The sequence below is a fragment of the Micromesistius poutassou genome (assembly GCF_964030765.1).
Source record: "Micromesistius poutassou genome assembly, chromosome: 2".
In the NCBI taxonomy this organism is placed as follows: domain Eukaryota; kingdom Metazoa; phylum Chordata; class Actinopteri; order Gadiformes; family Gadidae; genus Micromesistius; species Micromesistius poutassou.
Window position 1 is genome coordinate 1,487,486 of NC_140272.1, and position 13,760 is coordinate 1,501,245.

The window sequence follows — 13,760 nt, forward strand, 5'->3', positions numbered from 1 at the left end:
TTGATATGCCCGGCTCGTGGAAGGTTGCCGTCCACGAGCCGGGCATATCAAACTGTTTATTGCCCTGCCTTGAGGTGATTACCCCTTACATTCAAAGGCTTTAAAGATGCACTTTTATCGAAGCAGGCTTATTTTCTCCTAATTTAACATTCATGTTCCATTTATCGTATGATATGATTTAAAATGCTTTTCAAATGATCAATAGTATTTATTCTGTATTGCATACAATTCTGTGTTTGAGTATTTTACATATACTTGATTTCACCTAGTGGTGAAATGTTATGCTGCTTGTCTAGTCATAATCAGTGAAATGTAAATAAATTATTTTTAAACTAACTCAATAAAATTATGTTTCATTTGTTTGATTTGTATCCGTTTCCCTTCACTTTATTCATTTTGGGAGTCAGATTAATGGCATGTTTTATACTTGTGCGTCTTTTAAACTAGGGCTGACCTTTTAAACTAGTTGACCGTTTTTTAAACGGTCAACAGTCCGCATCATTCACCGAGAGGACCTGGATTGTTGCTGCTGTTCCCCACCAACACGCTAGGGGGCGCCGTCCCAATCCCAGCAGCATACTTGCGGTGGTAAAACGGATGTGCTCGGAGCTCCGTTCTCGCAACGCAATTTTAAAAAAATATGCCATGGCTGCTGGCGATCTAAGGATTCCTGGAGAAGGTGTTTTAATAGGAGATAAACTTTATTCCGGCGTTACTTTAACATTAGATAATTGCCGGGTGCCAGCGGAGCGGCTACAGAGCAGCCCGTCCGCCGACCATGGCTTGACCTCGATCGCCGAGGAGCAGCTTAGGATGCGCGGCTGTGAGTTGATTCAAGCCGCTGGCATCTTGCTCAAACTTCCACAGGTTGGTGAAAAAAATACGTAAATCACGGGCCTAACGCGTGTGTTCATGTTCACCCCATGGGTCAAAGAGTTCGTAGTAGGGTTTGCTTTAAAGTGTAACAGGTCCTTTTAGTCTATTTATTTAGCCACACAAACTCTCGATGTCGAAACACTGTCCATTGCGCGCTGTATTTTCGTGTTTCTTAGTAAAGATTGAATACCGTTCAATCCCTATAATCAAAACAAAGCTAATTTAGTTTCATTTACATAGGAACGGGGGGTGTAGATAATATCCACATTATTCATTTGTAAGGGCGTTGCTAAACGGCAAGCCACAACACTTTGTAACAAAGGAGTCAAGTTAAGAACTAAAACCACCCACGTGTGTATCGCCTAGTGTGTATCAATAGTTATAAACACAAAAATGACCAACTAATTACTCAGAGACCCTGATTAATGGTGTCTTTATTTCATGATGCAGAAACAGAAACATGTATGCGTTCGTGGTAGCTTGAGGAAACACGTTGTGTGTATGTTCTCACTAGCAGCTACACTGTCACTGTCTTACAATGCTGTCAAAGGAAGCCTATGGATGACTTGAGTATACATTTGTAGAGTATAGTTTAGGAGATCAGAAGTCATCAATGATGAGACGAGGTCATTTTTTGTAAGCATAGGAAAAAGGACAGTGTCAAGAACGAGCAATGCCCCGCTTAGTGTGATGTTCATAGGTTGCTCTTAATCGCTCTGTTTACTTCATCACAGGTAGCGATGGCCACGGGACAAATTCTCTTCCAGAGATTTTTCTACTGCAAATCGTTCGTCCGACACTGTGCAGAGGTACGGTGGATTCATTTGTTTCGTCAACTTAATCACTGTGATGGCGTTGTGTGTGGCCCGCCTCATTTCCCGTCGTCTCGTCTACTTGTCCCTCAGATGGTGGCCATGGCGTGTGTTCACCTCTCCTCTAAGATCGAGGAGGAGCCGCGGCGGATACGAGACGTGATCAACGTGTTTCACCATCTGAAGAAGGGCCGAGGCGGCCGGTAAGACGTCTCTTCTGCCTGTGTGTGTGTTCACTCAGAGTAGAGTAGGCACTGGGCTTCAGCTAGGGCTGCACAGTTGGGACAAAAACTGTTAACTGCGATTATTGTGCCCCGTTATTGTGATATTGATTATTCAGTGTGGTGAACAGGTTATTGATTCATTCAATATTCTGTGCGGCTTAAGGTTTAAAAACGAACAATAATAAAGTAATTGTTGAGTTGGGTAATGGTTGGTAATTTTATTTAAATGGAACAGACGTACACACTAATTGCAACGGGCAAAATTGGGAATTTGATTAATAGGTGATTAACTGTACAGCCCTAGTTTCTGCCTGGCTCAGACAAATGTTAGCCCGGAATTATTTTTGCGTGGTGCAAGCCAAACTTGAAGACCTCTTATTGGCTGAACCAGAGATCCGTCCTCCGTAAAGGTAGTCTGACGGACATCATGAAAAAGGAATGAGAGTTGACCGCAGAGGCACTTTTTCATCTTGATTCCAGTATCACAAGCTTGCTGCCTGTGATTCTTCTCCCCGGTGTTTATTGGGTAGTTCATGGTATATACTTTATACATACTAACATGCCTCTAACTAGACACAGTCCTCCCAATTCCACTACCCTTTCAAACGTCTAACCTACTATGTACTGTACCCCCTGTCCTGGCTTCAGGTTTTTAGTAGGTCATGAGCATCTCTCTTAGAACCCGCCCCCTTCGATGGGCTTCTGCTGTCTGGTCCACAGAACACGCCCGCCGCTGCCATTGGACGCCGCTTATGTCAATACGAAGGCCCAGGTGATCAAAACGGAAAGGAGGGTTCTGAAGGAGCTGGGCTTCTGTGTGCACGTCAAGCACCCTCACAAGGCAAGTGTGGGAAACACTGGTACTGCACACGTTGCTGCTCACTACAATCCAATATATATACATATATATTGTACGTATATTTCATATGTCCTCATACATATATTTCAAAAATGTTTGTGATTAACTTTTTGGCGTTGGATACATTGAAATAATTATTCAAAAGGTTTAGCAGCTGGTCCAACAGGTTTGTTGCAGGTTGATGTTTAACTGCCGGTGTGTGCTCTATGCAGCACTAATTTATTTAGTCGTTATAGCTATTGGCTTCTCATTTCTCTCATATCATATATCTCTCTGTGACTTTCTAACAGCCTGCCGTGTCACCTTTTACAGGTAATAGTCATGTACCTTCAGGTTCTGGAGTGTGAGAAGAACACTCCCCTGGTTCAGATGGCTTGGTAGGTCCATGACTATAGACTTTAATATTATGTGTGTGATGTTTTTGTTCATTTGATATGCCATCTCTTGAATCAGCTTTCAAGTGGAGGAATGCTTTGACGAAAAAATATTTCTCCAGTGCTATGTAAATTGTATTTTACCTTGCAGATGCATCTTGGAACGCAAATATTAGTTTTTTCTAGCTTGTGTTTTAATGGTTGTTTTCTCTGTGATTAGGAACTACATGAACGATAGCCTGCGGACAGACGTTTTCCTGAGGTACAGTGCTGAGACGGTTGCCTGTGCCTGTATCTACCTGTCAGCCAGAGCTTTACAGGTCAGTAACAAGTGGTTTGTTTGTTTGTTACAGTAGTTTGTTACAGTTGCTCAGCTCAAGCCAGAAACATGAAAGTTAATAACCAAAAAAAGAGCCATTTAAACACAAATACATACAAATATCAATGATGGATAAATATGCATCTGACCGATGCATCTGGGAAATGTAACAAAATATGTTTTTGTACGCTTTCTTACAGTTTTAGCCCTGAAATCGCCTTTGTCCTATCCCAGTGTTTTTACCGCTTCACCTGTTGCATGTCGTACGCGGCTGATCTCCAGCCCTGTCGGATTGTGATGTATTCCACGTGTGTCTGTGGGGCGGTGCGGTCATTCCCACGGGCGGTCAATCTCTCTGCGCTCAATAAAGAGCCTCATGTATCGTCCCCCCCCCCCTCAGATACCTCTGCCGGAGCAGCCCGCCTGGTTCCTGCTGTTCGGGTCGGCGGAGGAGGACCTGAAGGAGATCTGCCGGAGGATCCTGCGGCTGTACTCGCTGCCCAGCGTGCCGCTGGCCGCTCTGCTGCTGCAGGTGGACAAGTGTCGCCAGGCCATGGACTCCCTGGCCGCCAAGGCCAAGGCGGCGGGCACGGTGCTGCTCTCCGTCGGCACCCCCACCCTCGACAGCCCCGCCAACTTCTCCCCAGCCTCCAAAGCAGGTAAGGCTGATGGGCCGCCGCCGCCGCCGCCGGCGTTTTTCTTTCTTTCTTGGTAATCAGGCCCCCGTGCTGCTGAGGGTGAAGGCACCGTCGCCCCCCCCCTGGAGCAGTGTTTGATCTATTTTGGGTCTCTCTGCCCGCACATAAAATATACGATTTTGCCTGCACTGAGTGTGTAATGCGATTCAGCCGGTCCGCCTGCCTGGGTCTCTGTTCGGGAGATGGAGTCGGGCTTTGGATGGTTTCGATTAGGCTTTAGGGCCTGATGTATGTGGCCCCCTTTAGTGGTGGACATAAATACATTGTTAAGGGAATGGAATCGAATAGTATCATCTCAAGTGCATTGCTCTGCACTTGAGATGGCTACAAAATGATATAATGATATATCATTCACAATATGAATTGATTTTCTAAAATTGCTTTTTTGTTTTTGATAATCATTTGTAGTGTCACCTGCTGTGCCAAATCCCGGTCATGAATCTCCTGTGTCAAAAGTTGCCCTCAAAAATGCCTGCCGAAAACTAGCGAATGGAGATGGGTGAGTTTATTTGTCTCCTTTGGCTCCTTTGGCTAGTTGCTGCAATGGAACTTTACAGCGTATTTCACTTAACAGTGCAGGTCACTTTACATTAAAAGTTAATTTACATTAAGTTACTTTACATGCAGACTAGTTCACTTAACAGTGTAGGTCTCTTTTACAGTGCATTTCACTTTACAGTGCAGGTCACTTAACACTAAAGGTAACTTTACATGCAGGTCACTTTCCACCGCAGGTCACTTAAACAGTGCACATCACTTTCAACCCTTTATATTCATGTGAACGTTGTGTGTCAATCAGGAAGAGCAAACTAAGTCGCAGCGCCGAGAGGAGAGAGACCCGACCCCCCAGTCCTCCAAAGCGCAGGTAGGGTCACGCCCCCAGCGGCCCCTCAGCAACGCAGCGTAGCGCACACCGCGGGGCCCGGCTGGCTCAGCGGCCCCTGGTACAACATCCAGGCGTGGGTTGTTTGAACGGGGTCTGTCTGTTGAGTGACCCCCTTCCTCCTCCTCTCTGTGTAGACGCAGTCGTAGCGTCTCGTCTGCCTCTCGCTCCGCCTCTCCGCTACGACGCAAGAAGCACGCGGCCCACCGGGAGCGGGAGCGGGACCGCTACAGAGAGAGAGACGGAGAGAGGAGTCGCAGAGGAGCGGAGAAGGGCCGCGGACGCAGGGAGGAGCGCTCGCGTCGGAGATGACCGGACTCGCCGCGGCGGGGAGGTCGAGGGAATATGATTTGGTATTTTTTTTGTTTTTTGGTTTTTTTTTCTCTCCAGGGTCTGACTATGTTTTTATAGTGTTATTCTTCCTGCTACATTTTGCATTTTTTTTTTTTTTTTTTTTTGTAAACGCTCAAAGACAAAACTGATCATGATTTTTTAAATACAATATTTTTTATAATGTTCATCATTCATGTCGTTTCTGTCTTCTGTCATGAGTTCTCTTTTGCCACCCCAAATCCACCCCCAATTGTATTCTACTGCAGCCATTTCCGGTGGCTTAAAGTTGTTATAAAATGAGTATTTCTAAGTCTACTTGCTGCATGTCTTCAGTGCTACCATACTATCATACGATAGGGAAACCCTATTGCCCACAACAAAAGTGTCTCAACAGAACAAATCCTGGCGCCATTTAATCCAAAAAGTATTTACCTATCTCAACATAATGTGTGCGCACATGCACGACTCAAAGTTTGGGACGTGTCTGCAAACAAAGCGTGTTGCGCTGCGCTGATTAGTCCCCTGGGAGCTGTGAACCTGATCCTAGCAGTACGCTGGAGCTCAGTGATGCTCAGGTACTTCCTGGGGGTATTGCATGCATCGTTAACGAAATAGAATGAAAAAAGCACCAATGTCGTCAATTTGGTCAGGTGACGAACGGATGACCCCCCCCACCCCTCCCCTCCCCCCGTGTTATATAGCGTGGGTTAGGGGGAGAGGCAGCGATAAAGGAGCGCTTAATGATGATCAGCAGTGTAGGCCTACTGACGCGAGGCGGGACGGAGAATCAACGCTGACCTTCAACACTGAAAGTCGTCGACATGGCAAGTGTGTTGCATGCCACCGAAGAATAGAATTAGGTTTACCTAACCCTTAGGTAAAACCTTTTTAGTTTTGTTAGTTTTTTTTTCTTTCTGGGAAAAGCTCTGAATTAACAAACCAACAAATGGATGAGACCGAGCTGGTGGGGATGGGGCTCCGCACCATGGCGTCCCCCATCCAAACGACCTTCTACATCCTGCTGGTGCTGTTTGGCGTCGTGGGCAACGCCACGGTGATCTGCGTCATCGGCCACAGCGTGCTGATGAACCCCGGCGTGGGCCGCAACTCGGACATCATCATCATCAACATGGCCGTGTCCAACCTGATGGTGTCCGTGTTGAGGAACGCTCTGCTCATCATCTCCGACATTGGAATCGCGGTAGGACGTCTTCGTTTAAATGACTCGACCGCCCAGAGGTACCTGAAGCTGCCACTGCGATTAATAAGAATAATGATTAAATAATGTGTTGTTCTGTAAATGTTACAAGTACCATAACGACCAAATTATATTTCTCTTATGTTTATGTTCTGTCTTTTAAAATTTGGATGTACATTTGACATTGCATAAAAAAGGTGAACAATAAGGTTTGGGAACAACATGGATGATACTTAAACAGTGTAAATATGAATCTGTTTCTTTCCTTCAGCTGTACTCTTCCAAAGAATGTTGTCAGTTTCTCATGGGGGTGTGGGTGTGGCTGCGCTCTGTCAATGTGTGGTCCACACTGTTGCTCAGTGCCTTCCACTTCCACACCTTGAGAAGAGTGGCCCCTCCGATCGTGAACCTGCATGGGCCCCGGGGACTGCCCAAACTCCTCCTCCTAGGTCTGGGGCTCATCTGGGTCCTCAATTTCCTCTACTCCATCCCTGCCCACGTCTTCTCCATCAACGGCAACCAGAACAGCACTGAGGTGAGAGCGAGCCGCTGTCACACCGTCCACTTTGGGCTGGGGGTGGAGGGGCGTTGTCTTGGTAACTGGTAATCGGTCCTCCTGTCAACATGTGACTGTGCATGTGCTGCTGTAAGTCAACCGCTCTGCCTTTTTCTAAAACCCTTAATCCCAGTTTGTCTTGAAAAGGACTTGACAGGCCTGACATCGTAATGGGCTCTTTGCTCCCGTTCCTCGTTCTGTCACTTCATCTTCCCCTCTCCTCTCCTCCTCCGCCCCCCCCCCCCACCCAGACCTTGATGCTGGTGAGCAGCACCACCAGGCCGCTGCTCGGCTGCATCTGGAACTTCCCCATGAAGAACGGCCTGCTGTACGCCACCACCTCCATGGTCATCCACGAGACCCTGCCCATCGTGCTGATGGCCTTCACCAACGCCGGCTCCCTGTACACGCTGTACGCCCACAGCAAGATGCGCACCCTGGTCAACGACATGCACGTCATCAAGAAGGTTCCAGCGGAGCGTCGGGCCGCCAAGGTGAGGGGGTACGGCGGGGTTAAAGGGCAACTGTGATGGGCTGGGGGCCGGCTGGTATACGCCAACGCTCTACGAACGCTGGTGTAATGTTGCGGGTCTTAAGATAGATGGGTTAGGGTGCGATGAGTGGAGTGCAAAGTGGATAGCTATATGAATACAATATTAAATAGAAAAAGTGTTTTGTTGATAAGTGAACCATTCCGTAATAATTTAGTTTTAAGAAAGTCTGCATCACGTGACCTCACTTCCTGTCGTCCTCCCCCCCCCCCCCAGGTGATTCTGGCCCTCATTATGCTCTTCATCGCTTCCTGGGGAACCAGCATTATTTCTGTCAACTACTTCAACTATAACCGCGGTCAGTCGGCAGAGTTCCTCCTGGTCATTGCACGCTTTGCCAACATTTTCTTCATCGCCATGTCGCCCATTATTCTGACTATTGGCCACCGCCGCTTGCGTTCGTTTTTCAAGGCTTTTCTCACCTGACAGCAGAGCCCATGCCTGCAGCACCGTTTCAAGTAGTCTCAAACATACATTATGTTTGGAAATTCGGATAAGGATTTCAATTGAATTAGGATTTTTTTTTTCAAGGCCTAAGGTATTCAGGATTTAGTTTTCATAATATTTCTTTGCCATCTTTTGTGTAATATATCTGTACAAGGTAATTATACCCCATATTTAAATAAAAACATGTTGATATTAAACATATTACATGCAGCTAATTGAAAGTTGTATCGTAAATTACTCTATACATATGTTTGCTCTGGTTTTTGGGTGTGTCAAACTGGTGTAATCCCTCAACTGTGTAAACTGAAAAATCAAGTAATTGTAGCAAATTTTATTGGTATATTAATTATTAATCTAGACCACGGCCAATTCATGTAATATCAATTCAAAGACATGAGAACAGAATGCAGTTCTAACTATGATATATTTGAGGAGAATGTCATTGTATGTTTTCAGATATAATTTTTTAATAAATTAATAGTAAACCATGCAGGCTTCTTGAACAATGTACTCGTCATTTCCATTTAACCTTTAACCAAATCAACGGCACAAACTATACAATGTTCTCCCTTCGACTTTAGTATGAAGAGAAATACATTGGATATTTTCCCATTATAATGACATAATGAATGATGCCCTGTTGTCTCAATGAATGGAGCCTAAATCACTAACCATTTAACTCTCATTGCCACCTGAACTTAAACATATCCATTTTCGATCTACAAAAAAAGCTTAACAATTTTGTACACATCTTTCTTAATACTTTTTAGTTTTTCTCGACATGCGATAATGCGGCAAACTGCGTTTTCGTCGTCGCACAGGTGTTTGCGTCTCGTTTTAGGGTTCATATAAACACAACTATTTTTTACCCATAGTTTTCTCCTTCGTCTTCGCCGCGTCCTTCTGCACCACAAAGATCGTCTTCCCCTTCTCCTTCTGCGGCGCCGCGTCCGCCGCCCCGCCGCCGCCGTCCTCCTCCCCGTCCTGCCTCCAGCACCGCAACAGGTCCCGGCAGCCCGTCAGTTTACCCACAATCCTCTTCCTCAGCTTCCCGTGCCCCAGGGCCACCACCATGGGGCTGAACCCCACGAACAGCGACGCCGCAAAGTGCGCCACGGTCAGCAGGCCCTCGGCGTGGTGGCCCCCGTCGTGGTTGTAGTACGTCACCGCCGCCACCTGCAGCACCCAGCACACCACGAACAGGGACACCAGCGCCATGATGACGTGGCCCGCCTTGCGTTCGCTGGCCAGGTGTCTGTCCAGCTCCCCGCTGTCCCCGCCCGCCGCCGTCACCGCCCGGATGTGCTTGGCCAGGGCGTGCAGCGTGGCCAGGTTGGTGCAGATCATCAGCACCAGCGGCAGCACCTCGTTCAGCACCAGCGAGGCGGAGGCGAACGCCGCGCCCTGCGCCCTGCTGGGGAACTCCCAGATGCAGCCCAGCAGGGGCCGCGTGGTGCAGCTGATCACCATCAGCTCCACCGTGGCGTTGCCGTGCACGTGGGTGGTGTACACCAGCGCCGGCAGGGAGAGCACCAGGTTGACGCCCCACACCAGCCCCAGGGCCAGCCACACCCGCCGCCGCTCCCGCTGCTGGGCCAGCGGCCCGAAGGCCACGTGCTGGCGCCGCAGGGTGGAGCAGTGGAAGGCGCTCAGGGCCAGGGTCACCCAGCAGCCCACGGCCCGCCACCACACCCACAGCAGCATGAAGACGCGGCACCAGCCCGGCGACAGCGTGACCTCCAGCCCCAGGTCGGAGACGAAGATGGGCACGGTGCGGAACAGCGAGGTCAGCAGGTTGGCCAGCGACAGGTGCACCAGGATGGTGTCCGACGCCGGCATCCGCCGAGACTGGCTCTGCATGGCGGACTGGCACACCTTGGGCGAGAGAGGAGACGGAGAGCGGTATGGAGGGGGTGTCAGACGTCACTACACAAGAACCAAACGGCGCTGCCACTTACCGTGTGCATGACCATGATGTTTCCCATAATACCGGTAAACACCAGCAAGCCAAACAAAATGGCATCTACAGTGAGGACCTCAGCCATTGCATCAGCTTCCGCATGGCGAAGCGATGGCTTGATTTTACGGACAAAGCAGACTGACACAGTTTTTCAGTTTGAGAGTGGTTGGGTGAGGTGTTGACATGGTCCTCTACTCTCTCGCTGTCCATCCCGCTGTTTATAAGCAGCTCAATGCTCGCCTGAGTACAGACGGGTCCGTCCCACCGGAGGGTCACGCTCTGCGGCAGTGCTGACCGGGCTCAATGTGAATTAACTGGAACGCCACGTTACTTGGAGACACCATGAGCACAAGCTCATTTGAATGGAAAAGTTACGGTAAATGGAAATTCAATGTCAACAGAACAAGAGTAATTAAATAACTTTTATTTGCTTAGAGATTGTTTTTGCACAAAGTGTAGGCTGACCGGAATCACAATTTAGTAAATGCTGTCGTCATACATGAAGATCAAACAATAACAAACTAATTGGGATTGAGCAATAAGAAGAATACAAGGTATATATTTTTTAATCCCATCGTTATATATATAAAAATGACGATATATTGTGTGTATAGATAGTGTTCTATCTATATAGCACAGTTTTACAATTGTAATTTCATTTATAATTCTTTGCACACCAGATAATGAAAGTGACGATCCAAAAATGAATCATTATACTCTGATCATTGTTTGGATCATGCTCCACTCCCTACTAGACACTAACTTAGTTGCTATCGCAGCTGCTAATCAAACATCTGACTCTCCCAAGACCCATTTCAGGGCCCATTGTACCATTGAGGTAATCCCGCTGATGCTGCATTTTGTTTTAATAATCAAGCTTCCCTCTTTTCCCTTGGCAATGATTGTTTGTTGCGTTGCATGGTTACTCATTTGCGCACAGCCATTGCTCAATGTTCTCATTGGAGAACAGCTGAATCGCGTTTATGTATTGGGGCTGCCAGAACCTCATTGATAGAGGCCTAAGTTTGAAGTTTCTGACAGACCATAAGGTAGCGAATGAGTCCATCATTTAACAATTAAATCAGTTGAATTCAAACGTATGAAACATATGCATGCATCAATTATATTTTAGAAATGTGTCCACAAACCGGTAAGCCGTACAGTGCGTATAAAGAAGTGCAACACTCGACTTCTAAGAGTCTATATGACCATTGCAAATTCCTCTGTTCAACCAAAATAGGACATAAGTCCTATTTCTATTTCTATACCCCATTTATATTGCTCCGTTAGTTACGGTAGATCTAATTTGGAAATGTCGATTGTAAAGTTGCATAAAATACAGCCTATATAGGCATATATTATATCACTCATAGGCCGATCCGGACTAGTTTGACAGTCCGACTACCCACGACTCCAGTTTACCACGCGGGCTCTCCGCGCGCCGCTACACAATACACACCCACAAACCGCACACACACACACGCACCAGCTATCAGATCTTCACGGATCGACAGCAAGAAGAGAACCATTTGGATGGCACGAATACGACACCCATTAATCATCTCACAAAGTAAGTAAGGGACATCGTTTATGTGATGGCGGGACTCAGAATAAATGACCTCCATCGTAAAGCAGTCGGTGTTTTACGCTCATCATCCTCACTGCATGAGCTAGCATAGCCATAAATGCAAGGTCATCCGCGATGTTTTAAGATATCAATTTCACTGAATCATTGTCATTTTTTGCAGACACAGACTACCCCTTGGACGTTGACATGATTCGGCATTGGCGCGGATTGAATCGTGTGTAGGGTCGATTTAAAACGGATGCTCAAACCGCACGCCATCAGACGTTCGCAAGAACAGCTTTTTTTTTTTTTAGTAGAGTAGCATAACTCGTACGAAGGTATTGGGATGAAGAGGCAGCAAAGACAATCACTGCTTGTCTTGTCGGCTGTCATACTCTGCACGTTGCATGAGACAGTGGGGTACAGCAGAACTGGCGGCGCCTCAGCAACCTCAACGCCAGCCCCATCTCCAGGAGAGGTGGGAGGCAGCCATAGCAAAGCACGGTCGAGGCACACACACGTCAGATCACACAACCAAACATTCGACAATCTTGTCAACAATAGCAGGCACGCACCAAAGATCAGAGAGGGGTCTGAGCCCATGTCCAACACCAGAAGAAGCCGTCTTCCCGCTGTGATGTCTGGGAGGACAAACGGCCCCGGATGGAGCACAGAACCGCGGGGGGCATCACTGTGTGCCTACAGAGTCATCGAGGGGGGCATCGGGGGGCAACTTTGTTTCCGGCACACACAGTTGGGCTTCCGTTGCGGCAGAGCAAACTGCCGGACCGTGAGTTCCCTGGGGAGCATGGTGGCAAACATTCTCACAAATGGCAGTGTGCTGTTGCAATGGACCAACGAGGGTGCAGTGCGTGGGGGGGTTCACGGTACAACCGCCGACATAAGCACCGGTCAGGGCCCTCACATAAACAAGACTGGTGGAGGAGATGGAAACCACACGAGTGGGGACTCGGAGACGCGCTCGACGGAGGGACCACAGGGGTATTTAACTCCCACACCCAGGGCTGCATTTAGCAACCGGCCCCGCAGGCGGTCCGGCGTGGAGCTGAGCTGCTGGTGGAACGGGAGCTACACGCAGTTCGAATGCGCCACCGTCCACCTCGGCCCCGGCTGCAGAGACTTCCTGCTGACCGACCTGCATGAGAACGTCCCCTACCGCCTCTGTCTCCGCGCCCTGACCCAGGCCCCCGGGGACCGACGAGACTGCGTGGAGTTCACCATGTCGCCCTCCGGCATGCAGGACATTGTGATCGCCATGACCACCGTGGGAGGCGCCATATGCGTGATGCTGGTCATCATATGCCTGCTGGTGGCGTACATCACAGAGAATATTATGAGCCCCGCCACGCAACACACGTACCATTATCATACGCACTCGCGGCACTGACGCTGTGTGGCGCAACTGCATAGGGAATGCAGGTGCACAATGTGTGGTCCGGATGCACAACGTGTATGGGGATCAATTGTCCTGAATCATCCTACTGTGTCTTATACGAAACGTGTTTAAATCAGCCACATAATGCCTCTGTACATTACATATTTGCTCAGTTTGGAGTTGCGCCTGCGAAAAAGCAACTTACAAACCTTCTAACCATTACAAGGGATGCACTGAACCAAAATGAGCCATTCACTACACATATGTTTATAAAGGATCGTTGTTTCATGTAGTGATTCCGCCTTTTCAGCTGTGATCAATCTCTTTGTAAAACTGCAATAAAACCATCAACCCGAGCGACCGAGAATTGATAATAATAGCTTGGTAATAAAAACTCCATACTTTCACAAATGATGGCACTTCAATTAGCCTCTGTGGCTGTAAGTTCAAGAGCCATTTTTTTTGCTGTTCTCTGTGTTTGAACTCTGGTTGTCACTGATCACTTTTACTGCACTTTTTGGAAATAGGCCTGTTCTAAATGTAAAAAATATATAATGACATAAGTTGCCATGGCAAAGTCAATAAACTTTTAATTAGACTATAAAAGTGTGTGGTGTGTGTGTCCGGGCGCATCGGGTGGACATATTCCCATAGAGTTTGATTTGTTTGGCTTCTGTTTTATTAACAGGAAATAAATACAACATCAG

The 13,760-nt window shown here is 47.7% G+C and overlaps 4 protein-coding genes across 4 annotated transcripts; 3 read left to right on the forward strand and 1 right to left on the reverse strand.

Annotated features, from left to right (window-relative positions):
- Nucleotides 1–597: 597 nt before the first annotated feature.
- Nucleotides 598–5,516, forward strand: LOC311338493 (cyclin-L2-like; the record flags this gene model as incomplete). Its single annotated transcript, XM_084463773.1, has 10 exons — nt 598–867; nt 1,611–1,685; nt 1,782–1,891; nt 2,633–2,753; nt 3,084–3,148; nt 3,366–3,465; nt 3,865–4,123; nt 4,571–4,661; nt 4,962–5,027; nt 5,183–5,516. The coding sequence occupies 10 exons, from the start codon at nt 598–600 to the stop codon at nt 5,355–5,357; spliced, it is 1,332 nt and encodes a 443-aa protein (XP_084319899.1). The 3' UTR covers nt 5,358–5,516.
- Nucleotides 5,517–5,809: 293 nt separating this feature from the next.
- Nucleotides 5,810–8,492, forward strand: ora3.1 (olfactory receptor class A related 3, tandem duplicate 1). Its single transcript, XM_084464716.1, has 4 exons — nt 5,810–6,579; nt 6,848–7,111; nt 7,384–7,626; nt 7,900–8,492. Exons 1-4 carry the CDS (start codon nt 6,325–6,327, stop codon nt 8,107–8,109), a joined length of 972 nt encoding a protein of 323 aa, XP_084320842.1. The 5' UTR covers nt 5,810–6,324; the 3' UTR covers nt 8,110–8,492.
- A 496-nt stretch (nt 8,493–8,988) lies between these two features.
- ora4 (olfactory receptor class A related 4) lies at nt 8,989–10,184 on the reverse strand (the record flags this gene model as incomplete). The annotated part of the gene is made up of 2 exons (XM_084464476.1): nt 10,089–10,184; nt 8,989–10,005 (listed from the first exon to the last, which is right to left on the reverse strand). Exons 1-2 carry the CDS (start codon nt 10,173–10,175, stop codon nt 8,989–8,991), a joined length of 1,104 nt encoding a protein of 367 aa, XP_084320602.1. The 5' UTR covers nt 10,176–10,184.
- A 1,819-nt stretch (nt 10,185–12,003) lies between these two features.
- On the forward strand, nt 12,004–13,144 carry fndc10 (fibronectin type III domain containing 10; the record flags this gene model as incomplete). The annotated part of the gene is made up of 1 exon (XM_084463818.1): nt 12,004–13,144. The coding sequence occupies one exon, from the start codon at nt 12,004–12,006 to the stop codon at nt 13,063–13,065; it is 1,062 nt and encodes a 353-aa protein (XP_084319944.1). The 3' UTR covers nt 13,066–13,144.
- Between the last annotated feature and the right edge of the window lie 616 nt (nt 13,145–13,760).